At 40.5% G+C, this 17,395-nt stretch overlaps 1 protein-coding gene across 6 annotated transcripts in view; it reads left to right on the top strand.

The window, feature by feature from the left end:
* Ubr5 (ubiquitin protein ligase E3 component n-recognin 5) overlaps positions 1 to 17,395 on the top strand; it is a 109,645-nt gene that overhangs the window by 60,218 nt on the left and 32,032 nt on the right. For 4 of the 6 annotated variants that reach the window (NM_001419542.1, XM_039080165.2, XM_063262897.1 and 1 more), the window contains exons 17-32: positions 1,700 to 1,843; positions 1,928 to 2,039; positions 2,258 to 2,412; positions 2,809 to 3,006; positions 5,676 to 5,886; positions 7,251 to 7,377; positions 11,085 to 11,236; positions 11,642 to 11,737; positions 12,098 to 12,221; positions 12,890 to 12,987; positions 14,051 to 14,199; positions 14,642 to 14,733; positions 15,959 to 16,105; positions 16,195 to 16,313; positions 16,397 to 16,523; positions 16,613 to 16,742. In NM_001419542.1, the coding sequence (NP_001406471.1) occupies positions 1,700 to 1,843; positions 1,928 to 2,039; positions 2,258 to 2,412; positions 2,809 to 3,006; positions 5,676 to 5,886; positions 7,251 to 7,377; positions 11,085 to 11,236; positions 11,642 to 11,737; positions 12,098 to 12,221; positions 12,890 to 12,987; positions 14,051 to 14,199; positions 14,642 to 14,733; positions 15,959 to 16,105; positions 16,195 to 16,313; positions 16,397 to 16,523; positions 16,613 to 16,742 (2,181 nt within the window). Of the gene's footprint in view, positions 1 to 1,699; positions 1,844 to 1,927; positions 2,040 to 2,257; positions 2,413 to 2,808; positions 3,007 to 5,675; positions 5,887 to 7,250; positions 7,378 to 8,954; positions 9,110 to 11,084; positions 11,237 to 11,641; positions 11,738 to 12,097; positions 12,222 to 12,889; positions 12,988 to 14,050; positions 14,200 to 14,641; positions 14,734 to 15,958; positions 16,106 to 16,194; positions 16,314 to 16,396; positions 16,524 to 16,612; positions 16,743 to 17,395 lie in introns of those variants that run through there. The other 2 variants (XM_039080166.2, XM_017595225.3) reach the window with 2 other exon arrangements.

The raw sequence follows: 17,395 nt of genomic DNA, 5'->3' as shown, positions 1-17,395 counted from the left end.
AATGGCTGTCCACTGATGGGAGGTCCAAGGAGCCAGTAGTTGTTGAGACCCTGAGGCTGGCTGTCTCAGTTGGCCTTCTGTATACAGTGGAGTTTTGTAAGAATTAGGCTTTAATGCCATTGCAGGAAAGGGATTCCCAGTGAGAGCAGTCAGGCAAAGGGAAAGAAAGAGTTCCTTCTTTCTGCTTCCTTTTTGTAGGCTGCAGGTAGAAGGTGTGGCCCAGATTAAAAGTGGGTCTTTCCTCTTCAATTGACTTAATTAAGAAAAAGTTCCTCACAGGTTTTATTTAATTCCTAATGTAGTCAAACTGACAACCAGGAATAGCCATCACATGTGCCTTGAACCACTGGGGTGTTTTTAGCTTAACTTGTGTTAAGTTTTGATGTATACAAAAGTTACAGAAAGATATATTACTATTTCTTTTTAAAAAGTAAGACTATTTATGTGTATGTGAGGTGTGTGAGTGTGCACTCAGGAGAGAGCATGCAGGCATGTGTGCCTGTGTGTTGAATGCATTGGTACTCGAGTTAACAGGCCCTTGGGTGATGCTTGCTCTGTTCTGTGGACACTGGTCCCCTGCACTGTGCCGGGTTCTCAGCTGCTGAGCTGGCTCCGCTGCCCCAGCACAGCACTCTGAGTTCCTGGAACTGGGAAACCGAGGCAAGTGCTGACTTGTAGCCCCGAGCTCTGCTGTCTTTGAACTACCTCCTTCTTTTTCCTCTTTTTCTTCCAAGAAGCCAAGTAAATGGAAGCCATTTGCTTGAATGTCATTAATTGACCCTTTTGTCCCTCAGTACAGAATTTAAATTTCCCTATAGATATACAGTATCTGCACAGTAAAGATTTTCTGATTGCTTTTTAGTTTTGTAAAATATAACCTTGGAAAATATTTTTCATTTGTACACGATGGAAAGAGATAAACCAAGATCTATAATTTATAAGGGCCTTATAAAGCCTTTGATTAACTGTAGTTTCACTTCGGAAAATCAGGCTGGCTTAATCTTACAAATACTAAGTAGAAGAGGTGAAATTTAAGTGTCCTGCTTCCAATTCTGTTTGTCTGTCTGAATTGTTGATCTCTCTCATCTCCAGTTTGACAGCTGTGTAGCCATAAGCTGTGGATCTGGTAATTTGAATTTATTAAATAAAATATTAGTAACATATATTTGTCCTCAGTCGTGCTAATCCCATTTGAAGAGATTTGTGGCTTTCTAGGCTGCTGACCGGATGGGTGCCGTAAGTGCCAGAATGGATGGAGGGTATTTCTGTATGTCATTCCTTTGGAGGTGGGGGCAGAAGGACCCAGAAACTGTTCAAGGCCCCACTCAGCTGCATGGTGAAGACCAGTGTAGGACACATGAGACCCCCCAAAAAGACCCGTCTGTCAGATACTGCTGCTTAGACAGTGAAGACAGAAGAAGAGAGGTTTTATATGGGTGGACCTAGTTTTGTGTCAGTGAATAGCTTCACACTTACTGTGATTACCGGCTGTGAGAATTTTTTCTTTGTTTTGATTTGTTGATATAAAGAGCAAAGTTCTATGGTTTTGTCCAGGTTGACATTACACTGTGGTGTTCATTGATACATACTTACAAGGACTTAAATGTCTTTAGTATTGTCAGTTGGGCAAGCAGAATTTGCATGTTTTCATTCAAGCTTTTTAAAATATTTACTAATTGTATCCATCTCTTATTTCCAGGTGCTGAAGGTGGATGGCGCCTATGTAGCTGTGAAGTTTCCAGGAACATCTAGTAACACCAACTGTCAGAACAGCTCTGGGCCGGATGCTGACCCGTCTTCACTCCTGCAGGACTGCAGGCTACTTCGAATCGATGAGCTGCAGGTATTTGTGTGGGAGTTGAGAATGTGGGCATGGACGCATGGAGAGTGTCACAGGGAGAGCAAAGTCACTTTGGTTGTTGTGCAGGTTGTCAAAACTGGTGGCACCCCAAAAGTTCCTGACTGTTTCCAGAGGACTCCCAAAAAGCTTTGTATACCTGAGAAGACTGAAATATTAGCAGTGAATGTGGATTCCAAAGGTAAGCCTTTTATAGTTCCTACAGTTTACATCTTATGTCACTTATGGGACTAGGATTCCATTGTTGGTGATTGACAGTTTTGCCGTGGCGTGTAACACAGCAGAGTGACATGTGGCTGGATGTATTCACAGCTGGGCTTGGAGAGGTTGAAGTTTGTAAAATGCTTGAACTGGGTAAGATTTTTCTAATTTCTCTTTTTATTTATGTTCCTTTGAAAGGTGTACATGCTGTTTTGAAGACGGGAAACTGGGTACGGTACTGTATCTTTGATCTTGCTACAGGAAAAGCTGAACAAGAAAATAATTTTCCAACAAGCAGCGTTGCTTTTCTTGGTCAGAATGAGAGAAGTGTAGCTATTTTCACTGCTGGACAGGTAAGAGACTCATTTTATTTTTTTTATTTTTATTTTTTGTTGTTCATTTTATTTTTTAAGAACAGATGCAAGACTGACATTTTTGTACCATTTTTGCCTATTGGAGATTAATGAACAATTCATAATACTTGGCAATTCTATTAGAAAAGCTTGTTTTTTCTAACATTTAGTTTATTCTAAAATAAATACACTTTCTGTAAAACCTTCATTTTCTCACCCCTTCATTTTCTCTTTCAGATTTTTTTTTTTTTTTGGATGATAAGGTCCCAAGCTTAGGCAGAACTTGAGCTGTTTATCCTTCCAAGCACTGGAATCTGGGCGTGTGTGGTCACGCTAGGCTTGTGTGATCATTTGTGACTTTGTCAAAGCATTATTTATTGCCTTTATCTATTACAGGAGTCTCCTATTATTCTTCGGGATGGAAATGGTACTATCTATCCAATGGCCAAAGACTGTATGGGAGGAATAAGGGACCCTGACTGGCTCGATCTCCCACCAATTAGTAGTCTCGGGATGGGTGTACATTCTTTAATAAATCTTCCTGCCAATTCAACAATCAAAAAGAAAGCAGCTATTATCATCATGGCTGTAGAGGTAATCTAGCTTTTGAAATTACTTGGCATTTTAATTCAGAAGAAAATACTGGCATCTTGAGAAAATTTATGGAAAGATCGTTCATTGTTCCTTCCCTATAAGAGCTAATAGTCTGTTAGTATAGTAGAGGTAATTATGAAAAATTGATGATTATGGTATAACTTTGTCTTGAAAAGGCATGCGTGCGCGCACGGGCACACACTGTTGGGACCACACGTGGATGGAGATAGAAATCAGACTGATTTTGAGGACATTTGGTGAGGGTGATAGGAGAGATTGCTGTCCATGGTACTAGATGTCATCTATGGGACTAGGCAATGTTAGCAAAATGTATTAAGCCAGGAGGGGAGGGATTTATTGGTCAGAAGAAGCAGGTGGTGTGGCTGGGGAGGCCACAGGGTGGCATGTGTCCTTGCCCGAGGCACCTAAATTTGGAATGTATACTAACAGAAGAATTTTAAGTCATAGATAATAGATGTTTAGTAAGTCAGATAAAGGCTAATGTCTAATCCAAGTCAGAATCAAAGCAAACTTGAATTCTTAGGATAGACAGGAAGTAGAGAGTGTAAAGCTGTGAGCTGTAGAAGTAGAGTTGTTACTAAGCTCTCCGTGCAGTTTAGCTCACAAAGATTTAGGTTGTGATTTGGTGTCACAGATAGAATCAGCCAATTTTAATTCGCTAAATGCAAGAGATCAAATTAAAGAAGAAAGAACAAAAGATCTTGTTTTAATTATTAATTCACAATTATCTACCTCTGTTTGTGTGCACATGCGTGTGTACATGTGTGCCAAGGTGCACATTTAGAGGTCAGCACTCAGCTCTGTGGAGTTGGTTCTCTTTTTACTTGGGTTCCGGGGATGGAGCCAGAGTTGTCAGGACTCCACAACAAAACACCGCTCACTCTGAGCTACCTACAGCTGAAGGTTTGCAAGAATGAAGCTGCTATTTTTAGATCCTGTAAAGGAATTTAGGAGGTGGGGTTAGCGTAGGTATTTTGATTTTAGACATGTGACCTTCGGGATGTTTATCACGTATGTATGAGGGCAATGGAAATAAAAAAGAAAAATAGAAACCTGAAGACTAAGTGACAGAGCCTAATTCAGTGATTTAGATGTGACAAGGGTAGAGCTGCAGATATTTTTAAAAGTTTAATTCCCTGTGCCCTTTGACATAGGGGTGAGCATTGCAGCACGATACAGGCTGATTATGAGAGTCTCCTGTATGTAGAGTTGCTGGTGCCAGCCAAGTGACTAGTGCGCTGTGTATCCTAGTATACAAAACCAGGAAACACACGTGTTAACCCATTACTACGACTAGTGTGCACTATCCTAGTACACAGAACAAAAGGAAACCGCGTGCTGCCCATATGCTGGGCTTCTGGTGTTGGGAAGGCTTTGTCTTTGGCTTCAGAGCGTAAGTTCGCCCAGAGTGTACTTAATTCTACAGTGAAAACAGCTTTTCTCGCACATGCCAAGTCCTTTACGATTTGGTTTCTCCTGTGGACAGTGATCCTTCTATGGCCCCTTCTCCCCCATGAGTTCAGGCAAGGAGGACTTAGCTTAGGCAGTTGTCTGGCAAGTTGTTAATTGCCCTTTCCTCTGTCCCTTTGTATTTTCATATGCACCTGTTTGTTTCTGGTAATAATGGTCTTTTTTAAAATAAAATAAGTGCTTTATACGCTATTAAATTTTCCATATCTTTAGTTTTAATTTCTATACTATATTTTGTTTGTTTGTTCATAAGATTTTATTTTATATGTGTATGAATATTTGCATGCATGCGTGTTTGTGCAGCATGCGCATGTGTGTTTCTGGTGCCAGAGGTCAGAGTTGTGTGTCAGATCCCTTGGAACTGGAATTACAGAGGGCTGTAGGTTCTGGGAACGGAATCTGGGTTCTTTGCAAGAATATCATGTACTTTTAATTGCTGAACCATCTTCCCAGCAATTAAACTACTACTTTTTGCTGTGAGACAGCTAATGATATTTTTTATGTATACCTTACAGCATTGTTAATGTCTTTCATAGATCTGTCATTGACTTTGGAAATTACACCTATCATTATTCCTAGAGAGTTTTGTATTTTATGTATTACAACATAATGTAACTTATTATAAACCTTTACTATTGTATATATCCATGGTTGTGGTGGGGTGATAGAGGTGCATGTAGAAGTCAGATCTCAGCTTGTAGGAGTTGATTCTCTTCACCATGTGGGTTTTGGGGGTTGAGCTCAGGTGGTCTGGCTTGGTGCTTTACCCCTGGACCTTCTCATAGGTCCTGGAATGTAACCCTTAAACAATGAGGTGCTGGTAAATAAGTCTGGAGTAAAACAGACATCCTTTGCCTAATTGGCCGACAGTATTGCTAGAGTTGTCTGCATATCACCGGCAGGCATCTCCTTCAGATCTTCAGTGTATCCATCGCTCTTTCACTGGCTACAAGTGAGTTGCTTCGGAACATTGAAACTTCTGTCCTCACCTGCGCACTCTCCTTACAGTGTACAGTTGAGTTGTCTCCTTTGACAGACCACTTGCGATCAGTTTCTACTTCCCTGGAGATACGATTATATTATAGTGGCCATGAGGCATTTCTGATGTACGTAGTTTTTGACATGTTTGGTGTTGAGTTTCACTGAAGTGTTTTTTGCCCTCTTTTGCCGGAGGACAGAAGCAAACTTTAATGCAGCACATTCTCAGATGTGACTATGAGGCCTGCCGACAGTATCTTGTGAATCTGGAGCAAGCAGTTGTTTTAGAGCAGAACCTACAGATGTTACAGACGTTCATCAGCCACCGATGTGATGGGAACCGAAACATTTTACATGCTTGTGTATCAGTTTGCTTTCCAACTAGCAATAAGGAAACTAAAGAAGAAGAGGGTAAGACTCACAACCATAGCGAAGCCTTTGCAACAAGAGTAGGACAAGGAGACTCCGGGAGCGAGGATGCATTCTTTCACTTGATTTGACCTTAATCATGTGCTGGAAATATTTCTAAGGGTTAGATGTTGAAGCAGACAATAAGTTTGGTCAGCGTTGATAGTAAATGAACTTAACTGATTTTATAAGTAAAAATGACTTAAAAACCTTCATATTTTAAATTACATGTACATGTGTATGTCTATGGTATGTGCACATTGGTGGGTGCAAGTGTCGAAGAAGACCCAGAGGACACCCTGGATGGAGCCAGCTGTGAGCCAAACTGTTGCTGGGGACCTTACTCTGGTCCCCTGGAAGAGCAGTGCATAGTCTTAATTGCTGGGCCATCTCTCCACCCCTGGAACATTATTTTTAGTTTACATATATATATATATTTCTGTCTGTCTGCTGTGTGTCAGCTCTAGGGAGGCGGGAGGGTTTAGCTTTCCTAGAGGTGGAGCTGCAGTGAATGTGAACAGCGAGTGCTCGGTTCCTGTGGTCTTGAGGCAGGGTTTGTTTCTGTAGCCCTGTCTGTCTGTCCCAGGACTCATTTTGTAGACCAGGCTGGTCTTGAACCTATAAACATTCACCTCCTTTGCCTCCTGAGTGCTAGGATTAAAGGCTTGTGCCACCACTACCCTGAGACAAAAAGTGCTCTTAATAGCTGTGAGATGCCTGTCTCTCTGGCCACGTCCCACCTGCAATCCCCAATGAATTCACCATAGGAATGTGGCATTTTAAGCCACCCGCATCAAGATTTTGTTTTGTTGTTTGGAATTTAGAAGGGAAAAGATTTTAATGGAAAATAAATAAGGGTGTTCGTCACCACCCCCACCCCCACCACACCCTCCCCCCCTTTGTTTTTTTTGCTATGGAGTTTTTTATTGGCTAAATGAAGACCCTAAAGTGCAGCTCTGTAATTGTTTTGAATTCTGCTGTTGTTATTTGTAGATACTGCATTTTCAAATGTGATCTGTAGGTTTTATTTTTAATGTCACCAAAATCACTGTATGTTCACAAGTAACATAAAAACTAAGACTGATATACTAATGATTGAGTCTTTTTATTTATTTGTTTTTACGTAAGAATGAAAGGTAAATTTAAGTTCCCTTGAGTTTATATGTTTGTATGTTGTTGAAATAAGGCAGAGTAGAGAAACTGAATAATGGTCCTAGTTTCCTCTTACTAACATGCAGCTTTTAGCAGAGTGGTCACTTATCTTGTTCATTGAAGCACTAACAGGCTGAGTTGTGCTTAGTGGCCAGTGTGTACTTACTGCCAGTTGTTTTCAAAGGTTAAATCCAATTTTTTTTCTCATATTTCAGAAGCTGAGCGCTCAGAAAGAAATACATTTGCAGAAAGGCTTTCTGCTGTGGAGGCCATTGCAAATGCAATATCAGTTGTTTCAAGTAATGGCCCAGGTAATCGGGCTGGATCATCAAGTAGTCGAAGGTAATAGGATTTTTACCAGAAAACTTTAATTGGAGGAAAAACGTCCAAGTACAGAAGCAGTGTGTCTCTTACTGTCGTGTGCATGGCTTGGTGGGGTCTCTTTTGTTTTGTTTTGGCTTCTTCCTGTAATACTGGGACAATGTCTGACTAATTAGAGTTCAGCTCGTAACACTAGGATCTCTCACACTTGATAAGCAGGATCATTTGAAAACTCGGCTCAGACTTCATCTTTTAAACATGTTCTGAACTTGTCATTCTTTGTAGGTAGTTGTTTTCTTGAGGTCCATTCCTCAGATGCCTTAACGGTCTGGAAAGAAATGAAAGGCTGGTGTGTATTTTGAATGCTTGATATTAAATTTTTTAGGTTTTCTGAGCTGTTGTCCTTTATATAACCCATTCAATAACCTATTTAAAATTATTAAGTGTTTGGTTATATGATAACATAGAGTTCAGTAGTTTCCTGTGGGGGGAAACAGATTTAGATATTTAAGTCAGAGTTGTTGGTATTGACAAGTGGTTGGCGAAAGCGCTGCTTACTAGGTGGTCATATGACTTACTGGGTGGTCATGTGACAGGTAGAAAGCTACTTCAGGTCAGGGCTTTACTGGCCTATTTTCTGCTACACACTCACCTTCCCCTTTCTAAGTGTTTTTTTTTTTTTTTTTTTGTTTTTTTGTTTTTTTTTTCCTTCCTTAAATTGGCAGTAGGAAGGCTAACAGGTTGATAGGTTCCTGAGCTCAAAGACATCCAAATACTTTACAAAAACTCTCTGATCAAATTATAATTTTAAATAGCAAGGAAACTTTATGTATCATAACTACACAGGATGGAAATTATTATCAGCTTATTTATTTAGAAGTACATTAAGCAAAGTGTTGACACCAAAATGGAAAACAACTTAAATTCTTCATGAAGAAATTAGTCTGAATTATTCCAGGTATTTCATTTCCTCAGGGAAATTGCAGGTGCCAGTCACTTTGGACTCTGATATGGTTGGTCCAGTGTCAATGCCGCCATCTTTTTCATGTAAGGATTATTTTGAAGGCAAAGACTAAAAGGAGCTTCAAGAGTGGGCGAAGAGTTGCTCACAGAAATAAATTTGCAGAGTAAGCTCCTTTGAGGAATTTGCCGAAGATTCCACTGCAGTGCTCTTACCCAGTGCAAACTCAGGGCTGCCGGCTGAACAGATGACAGCACAGGAGGCTTATTATCCACGCCGGGCAGTAGGAAGTCCACAGACTGCTTCACTGAAGTGAAACCCTCCATAGCCTACAATGGATTTTCTAGGCAATGCCCCTTGATGAGTATGCAGGCTGGGATTCCTGAGCTGTGAGCTCAGAACCGATGCAGTCGCACTGGTCAATGGAATACTGTAATGACTCCAGATGGTGCTCTGTGACTCACTAGTTCCTGAGTACAAGGGCAGGTTAGTGGATGCTTGGTTGGTGCATCTGATTGCAGGTGTGTATACTCTAGCGATTGTTAATCTGGAAGACACATGACCTTCACTTTTTTGTCACAGTGGTGTATTTGAACATGACTGGATTCTAAGGCTTCTGTAGCATGGATATAACGTGCTTACAAAGAGGAATTACATCATCCTTGAATTCTTCCATATTGTCAGAAAACACGATGACTCCAGGCAAGCCTATATGAAGAAATGTCAAAACTCTGAATCTTAGCAGCCAAGGTAGCATCGCCTCAGTGTTGTCCTCAGTGGCTGAGGATCCAGGTGAATCCATGAATTGTGTACAGCATCTTGAAGATGAATTTTCTTTTTGTTTTTGTTTTTTTATTTTTTAAGAATCTGTATGAGGAGCTGGGCAATATACTTAAAAATGTTCCCAAGACCTAATGAAGAAAAAGGTTAAGGACAATTTAAAAACATGGCAAAGAATGACCCCCTCATTAATATTGAATTGACTACATCACAACAACAATGCTGGGAGTTTGCAAGTTCAAGATGAGACTGTGGTCTCAATTTCCTTCCTTCATGTTTAATGTACTCTAAGCTAGCAGTTGGAGAACACCCCACTTGTGTTTTCCTTGGCCTTTGTAGCGTTAATTTTTTAAAAATCTGAATGCCTTTAGACGAACATGTATACCTGTAGTTTGCCACTGTCTGTGTGTGTTACCTCATACTTGACTTCCTTTACAGTCCCGTACTTCCTGTTTCCTATTTCCTACCCAGTAGGCATTTCACTGTGAACTTGAAATGAGCACGCTCCTTAAGAAGCCCCAAGCACACATTTATTTTCAGGTCATTACTGCATTTTCCCCATCTGTACTTTGAGTACAGCATGCTGGCATGCCCAGTGTCTTATCATCACAGTGTACAATCACTGAGGATTCTGTCACTGGGAAGAAATCTGCTTTTCTCTCTGAGTGATGACTTTGACTGAAATAGTCACGACACTCTGCTCCCTTCTTCTGTCTTACAAAAACTTTTAATCTTAAATTTTTAAACTGGGAAGGGGGGAGAATGTTTAATAGATGTTTATAGGAGTGAATATTATAATAGGTAATACATTACTTGAGACATTAAAATTTACTTTGTGGGGGTCTTTCAGTGTTTACTCCAAAAAGGACAGCACAAATAAGTTTCTAAAAACGTAATTCTGGAAGTGGCATCTTAAAAGACATGGATGTGCCCTTCCTTTTTAAAGCAATGATACGTTGATGTGGGAAAACATTTACTCTGAGATTAAATAGTTACTCCAGCTGGAGACTCAAACTTTAACAGTCCTCTAGGGCCATTTATGTTGTCGTAAATTATCAGGTCTCACACTAGAAGTCATGTCTTTGGCATTGGCTGCATGGAAAAAAAGATGTCCCCTGTGTTATCTTGCCCTAACAACTGAGTTTTTATTTAGGAGCTTTAACAAGTCTGGCTCAATGGAGGGAGGGATTTGGGCTCTTTTAATTTCTATTATTCCTAGTGTGGTTACGTGGCTGTTGGAAGCTTTTTTTCAGGTACAGTACAGGTTTCTGTGTAGAAAGGCACCAGTTCCCATAACGAGGTCTTTGTGAGTAATCTTTTTAGTGATGCAAACCACCTGTACAGTGATCTTTTTTCATAGCAGGCGGAAAAGAAAAAATCAAATCAAGCCCCGGATAGTATCAATTTTAGTTCAATTTCTTGAAGATTTGAATGTACTATTGAGACTTTTTGTTTTGTTTGGTTTTGTTGTTTTTTGTTTTGGGGGACTTTTGGGTATTAAAACATTTAAACTGTTCTTTGTTTTAAAATTGCTCATGTGGATATTAGTTCAGTTGCTTTTGAGTGGGGATTTAGTAGGCTAACTTGATCTTGTACTAATAAGTAGTTTTATTGATAATTTTTATTAAACTTAATTTTTAGGAAATGGGACTGAAAAACTCTTCTAATGTCTAGTTGTTCGTTTGTCCTAAACGCACAGAAGACTTTCTAATTCTTCCTCACTGAGGCTTTTGTTCCCTTGGCTTCAGTCTGTAGGCAGCTACTGTAATGCTTTCAGTGTTGCCCTGGGTGCTAGACTCCCAAGCTTCCTCCCTGTCTCTGCTGACTCATTCTGTGAGCTACAGAATTACCATTTGCCCTTCCTTCCCTTGCCTGGAGTGTGTGCTTGTAGACCAGTCTTTGACCTTCTCAGATGAGAACTTCTGTGTACACGCCTCCTGTTAGTGAGCCATGGTAACCAGTTGTGGTTTTGTCCGTGTCCTTCCAGTTTGAGATTACGGGAAATGATGAGACGGTCACTGAGAGCAGCTGGTTTGGGTAGACATGAGGCTGGAGCTTCATCTAGTGACCACCAGGACCCAGTTTCACCCCCCATAGCTCCCCCTAGTTGGGTTCCTGACCCTCCTTCAATGGATCCTGGTAAGAGCTCTTGTTTTATTCAGTGTTTAATAAAAAGGCAAGGTTGTGAAAGGAAAAAAAGAATGAACATTTTGTGAAATGTTTAAAAAATTGTGAATGTAGCATGGTGAACACAACAACTGGATTAGTTGAAAAATTGGTTTACAGAGTTTGTTTTTTTAGAATTTTCTCTTGACATAATTTATTTCTGTACTGGTAAGAGGCAAGACTGCCTCTTGATTGATAATACATCAAAATAATGATTTATCCAGTGGATTCCTCCTGTAGTCTGGAAAAGAAATTTCCACTTAACCTTTTGCTGGATTTGGTCATTGGATTACGGAGAAAATCCTTAAGGCCTGTTAAGAGAATGGTTAGGGTATATGCCCTTAATGATATGCATCCTGCTGTTCTGTTTACTGAAAGATGGTGACATTGATTTTATCCTGGCCCCCGCTGTGGGATCTCTTACCACAGCAGCGACTGGCGGTGGTCAAGGACCAAGCACCTCCACCATTCCAGGTAAGACTACACTATATGTCTATATGTTTATGTGGGCTTTTTGAATTAAAAAGGACACACTTTTTAATAGGGCTTTGAATAAAGTTTTGTTCTTTTGTTTTGGATTTTTTAAATTTGCTTAAAGTATTTCTGTGTGCATCCTCTTCTATACATATATATTTTATATGCATTATGGCACAGTGTTTGCATATATACATTAAGAAATCATTTGAGATTCACAAAATGTTAATATGATTTAATTCTCTGTAATAAGTTAATTAGTCTATGGATATTTATTGTTCTATTGACTTAGTATGTATCTGATAGTTTGGAGAACTCTGCCTTGCTTACTTGGTATTAAATGATTCTGCTTAATTACAGGTCCTTCCACAGAGCCTTCTGTAGTAGAATCCAAGGATCGAAAGGCAAATGCTCATTTTATATTAAAATTGCTATGCGACAGTGCAGTTCTGCAGCCTTATCTACGAGAGCTTCTTTCTGCCAAGTAAGAGGCTTGACAGACTTACTGTGTAAAGACCCTGTGACTCAGTAAACACGCCAGAATCAATCAGTATTATTCCTCTGTCACTAAAACACCGCTCATGTGAATTCAGAGTGTCAGGATTGTCCTTCCTCTGCTACTCAGTGTTCCTCAGTGAAAGAACTTGTCAGCATCAGAGACCATACTGAATGAGTAGACCAACTTTTCTATGAGTTGAATCTGTGTGCAGCTTTCTTTGTGGGAAAAAAAAAAGCACAAAATGATGTTGGCACAGCCATCATCTTGGCACTTAGGAGGCTGAGGCAGGAGGATCATGATCAGTAAGATTGTTTCTCTAGCAGGATTTATAGAGTCGTCTTTCTGTGATGCAGACGAAAGTTATCATCAGTACTTCCTTCCCAGTAAAATAGGAAGATCACTTCTGTTTATGGTTTGGGTCTTTTTGTTTGGTTTGGTTTGGTTTGGTTTGGTTTGGTTTTTTGGATGGGTGGGGGGAGGAAACTGTGTCTCACTGTGTAATCTTGGCTGGCCTGGAATTCTGTAGACCAGGCTGGTTGCTCACAGACTGCCTGCCCCTTGCCCCTGCCTCCAGAGTGCTGGGATTAAAGGCGTGTGTCACCACACCTCGCCTGGAAGATAGGATCCTAAGGTGTAATCCTTTGTCATTTTAGGGATGCCAGAGGGATGACCCCATTCATGTCTGCTGTAAGTGGCCGGGCCTACCCTGCTGCAATCACCATCTTAGAAACAGCTCAGAAAATCGCCAAAGGTAACGGATGTAGGTCAGGGCCTACAAAAAATGCTCATTTCAAAATTGGAGTGGATTCTGTTCATATCTACTACTGGGATTATTCAAACTATATTTGTGTATATAAACGATATCATTGAGATTCCATCACGTATGTCTAAAAATTTTTGTTAATCCATTTTCTAACTTTTTATCCAAAAAACAATTAGTATAAAGTTTTGACTTAAAAATAATAAGAGTACGCTTACAATTCATAGTGTAAAATCTTAATAAAAGTAATTTACAGTATTACCTGATGGATGTGGTAAGACTCTGTGGCCATAACGGACTGCCACAGTAGGAGTTTAAGCAAGAATTAAAGGGATATCGATTTCTTAAAAGATGGGTTAATCCTTTTCCAAACACTGGTGTTAATAAATTGTGATGCGGTCTTACTTGCTAAATGAAACAGACTGAGTCTTAGTGTTTTTTAGACTGTCTCACTGTATAGTACAGTCTAACAGGTCTCTTGCTGCTGCTTCCAGTGTGCTGGGATTGTAGGTGTGCACTGTCAGATCTGGTTACAGCTTGGGCCTTCACTATTGGACGGATGCAGGGCTAAGAATCCCAGTGCCTGGACTGTTGCTGTTGCCACGTACAGTTACAGGGTGGTTCTGTTTTGCCTGCTTTGCTCTATCTAACATTGGTTAGATTTTCTCACACATTGGTTTTAAAATTTTTAAAAAAGCAAATTATTTATTTTCAAGTGTATAGGTATTACATTCATGTATTTCTGTGTACCATGTGTGTGCCTGATGCCTGTGAAGGCAGGAAATAGACATTAGCTCTCTGGAAGCTGGAGTTAACAACGGTTTTGGGCTGCCATATGAGTTTTGAGGACTGTGGTGAACAGCTAGGATTTTTAACAGTTGAGCCATCTCCAGCCAGACTTGTGAAATTTTGACTAACAAAAAATTTTAATTGGTATGTAGTGGTTTCTATAGTTTATACTATGTATGTGTGTATATATGTTAAGGCTCTTCAGTTGTGGTTGTGATTAAATCCTTTCTTGATAGGTGAATTTCTGTGTCTTTACTGTTTTTAGCTGAGGTATCTGGAAGTGAAAAGGAGGAAGATGTATTTATGGGAATGGTTTGCCCGTCAGGCACCAATCCTGACGACTCTCCTTTGTACGTCTTATGTTGTAATGACACCTGCAGCTTTACGTGGACCGGAGCAGAACACATTAACCAGGTAAATGATCTAAATGCTCCCTGCGGCCGCACTGTTTTCAGGATTCTTTACCCCTCTTTTGACAAGAGTTAGAAGCCTGTAAATATGTCTGCTGTTTTCTTTTACTTTAACTTTTAATTATCAAAGGATTAATTTTGATTTGAGTCCTGCATAAATAGGCGAACAAAAAACCAACCAAACAAAAAAGCTCATTCATTTCTCAATTCAGCATGGCAGTTATAAGAATTAGGTCTGCACGGGTGGTAGGCTTCGATGCAGGCTATATAATTAAGTCACTGTGTGTTCTTTGAGGTGAAGTTAGTTTGGATGTACTCGTTGTATTTCGTTTTCATCCTTTTACATTGTCAGCTGCGTGTTCACCACGCCCACTTCCCAAGCACCTTGGTAGTAATGAGCTATACATGTGATTACTCTGTCTCAAAAGTGACCTTTTTAATTCCAGGACATTTTTGAGTGCCGGACTTGTGGTTTACTGGAGTCACTTTGTTGTTGTACAGAATGTGCAAGGGTTTGTCATAAAGGCCACGATTGCAAGTAAGTTCTAGCGCCGTTCAGCATTTCATAAGCTATTACCTTATGCTTCAATTGTGGCATATTTCAGCACCTACTTAAAGAAATATGGCGAGTTTAAAGAGTATTGTTAAGGGGTCGGGGATTTAGCTCAGTGGTAGAGTGCTTGCCCTGGGTTCGGTTCTCAGCTCCAAAAAAATAAAAGAGTATTGTTAAATACTTGTATTCTGTTACTTATAGTGTAGTTCCTCATAACTAAAAGTGGGACAGTAGGCTAAGGAATGTGTGACTAGAATCAGATTAATCTTGTTAATTAGTCAGATTCATGTTTTTAAGTGTGTTTACAGAATAGTTGCCTTTGTCTTCTACAGCCAGAGTCTTAAGTACCACCATCCCTGTCTCTGGGCCTCTTACTGTGTTAGGATAAGTAACTGGACTCTGCCTTACTTATTTTTAGATGCAGTAATCTTCATATTTTATAATAAGGTCATTCTAGCTGGCTTTGTTTGTTTTCACAGCCCTAAGCAGTATGACTTGAGCTTATTTGCAGAGTCTCAGTGTACCAACAGGAACACTGGCTATAAATGTACAAAAAAGTGTGGTAGGTTATAGAAAGATGGGCCATCAGAATCCATTTCGGTTTATTGAGTTGGATTGGCAGCTGAGTTTGGTCCCTGGGCTGACACAATGTAAGGTGAGAGGAGACTTTACACACGCGCTCTGTGGTGCCTGTGTGCTCTGCCCCTCACTCACCTGCTCCGTAGGAAGTACAAGATGATCTTCTCTGCTCCCGCACCGCATCCAGGCTGTGTTACACTGTGTTTGTTTAGTGTCCTCGGCGCAGCACTGGCTGCCAGTGCCGGGTGAGCCAGCTACTGCATTTTCTGACAGCATTTCGGCCCGTCAGATGAGCACATGCAAGAAACATGTGCTTGCTGTGGCTAGAGTTGACTCGATGTCCGTGTGAGGTCTGCAGGGTAGGGTGCGGATTTGAGGATTGGGAAGGAGAGCAGATGCGCCTGTCCCAGGATGTCACAGCGAGTTAGCCTTCACAGGGAGTTTGTGTTGCTGTCTGAACTTTGCACCACTAAATAGTATTTATTGTAGCTGATAACAGTTACCCTTTCATTTAAATACCAACAAGAGTTTTCTAGTTTTATAAAGTTATAGGTCCTTATTGTACGGTAGATCTGTATTTTAAACTTTTTCATATAAACTTTTCTGTGAATTATTTTTATTTTTTTCACAGACTTAAGCGGACTTCACCAACAGCTTACTGTGATTGTTGGGAGAAATGTAAGTGTAAAACATTGATTGCTGGACAGAAGTCCGCTCGGCTCGATCTGCTCTATCGCCTGCTCACTGCTACCAATCTAGTCACCCTACCAAACAGCAGGCAAGTAGAATTACTGGGATGCACACTGGGTAGGTGGGAAGGGCTCAGCACATGCTAGTCTCTCACCCTCACTACATGCCGTTTTCCAGGGGAGAGCACCTCTTGCTGTTCTTAGTGCAGACCGTGGCCAGGCAGACAGTGGAGCACTGTCAGTATAGGCCTCCGCGGATCAGGGAGGATCGCAACAGGAAAACAGCCAGTCCTGACGGTGAGTGAGTTACTCAGTTGTGCTGATGGACAGAGAGACAGAACACTGAGCTCTATTTAGTCTGACCCATTCCTCCTCTTCAGATTCAGACATGCCCGACCATGACTTAGAGCCCCCACGGTTTGCACAGCTCGCCCTGGAACGTGTCCTTCAGGACTGGAATGCTTTGAGGTCTATGATTATGTTTGGGTCACAGGAGAATAAAGACCCGTATGTATTTGTTCAAACATTTTAAAGTCTTTCCTCAGTTCCTGTGTTAGTGTTGCTTTTATGTAGTCTGTCTCTCCTTGCCTCTCCAGTCTGAGTGCCAGCAGTAGGATAGGTCATCTTTTGCCAGAAGAGCAGGTGTACCTCAATCAGCAAAGTGGCACGATTCGACTCGACTGTTTCACTCACTGCCTTATTGTCAAGTGTACAGCAGATATTTTGGTGAGTTCATAAATGAATTTATTCTTAGCATCCCATGGTTTTAAAAGTCATACTTATAAGTCTGCTGACTGCGTTAAAGGGAGTCCATTAACATGGATGCTTTCTAATAGAAGGATCTTATTTTAAATACAAATTTTTGTTTTTCTGTTTTGTAAACTGAAATTTAGATAAGACCCATGGTGGAAAGATGTTAACTTAAGCACTGGCAGGACAGTGAGTGGAACCCTCTCTGCAGGCTACTTCGTTACTGCTGTCAGGTGTTGCTCTAACCTGTCCCTTCCAAACTGCACTAGTGGTTTACAGTGGCAGCATGAAGTTAGGATACAGTAGTGTAAACTGAGGAAAATAAACATGATTTTTGACTCTAACTACAGTAGATCTTAAATTATAGCCTAGTTATTTACTGAAATGAAATGTAACATGTTTTGATATAAGGACTGTTAAAAGCAACATTAAAAACCGGAACATTGGGTAATCTTTATAGCTGGTCTGTGTTTTTTAAACTATGCACAGGAAAGAGAAAGTAGTAAATCAGATCTGCAATAAGTGTACTTGAGAGACTGATTTTACATGTTTGATATTCTCTTCTAAATATGCATGATACGTATATGCAGGACTATGGGACAAGGCCAACTTAGTATACATTTGGGATC

Source organism: Rattus norvegicus, chromosome 7 (genome assembly GCF_036323735.1).
Source record: "Rattus norvegicus strain BN/NHsdMcwi chromosome 7, GRCr8, whole genome shotgun sequence".
NCBI lineage: Eukaryota > Metazoa > Chordata > Mammalia > Rodentia > Muridae > Rattus > Rattus norvegicus.
Note: the sequence above shows the minus strand (reverse complement) of the source record. Positions and strands in the feature narration are given on the sequence as shown.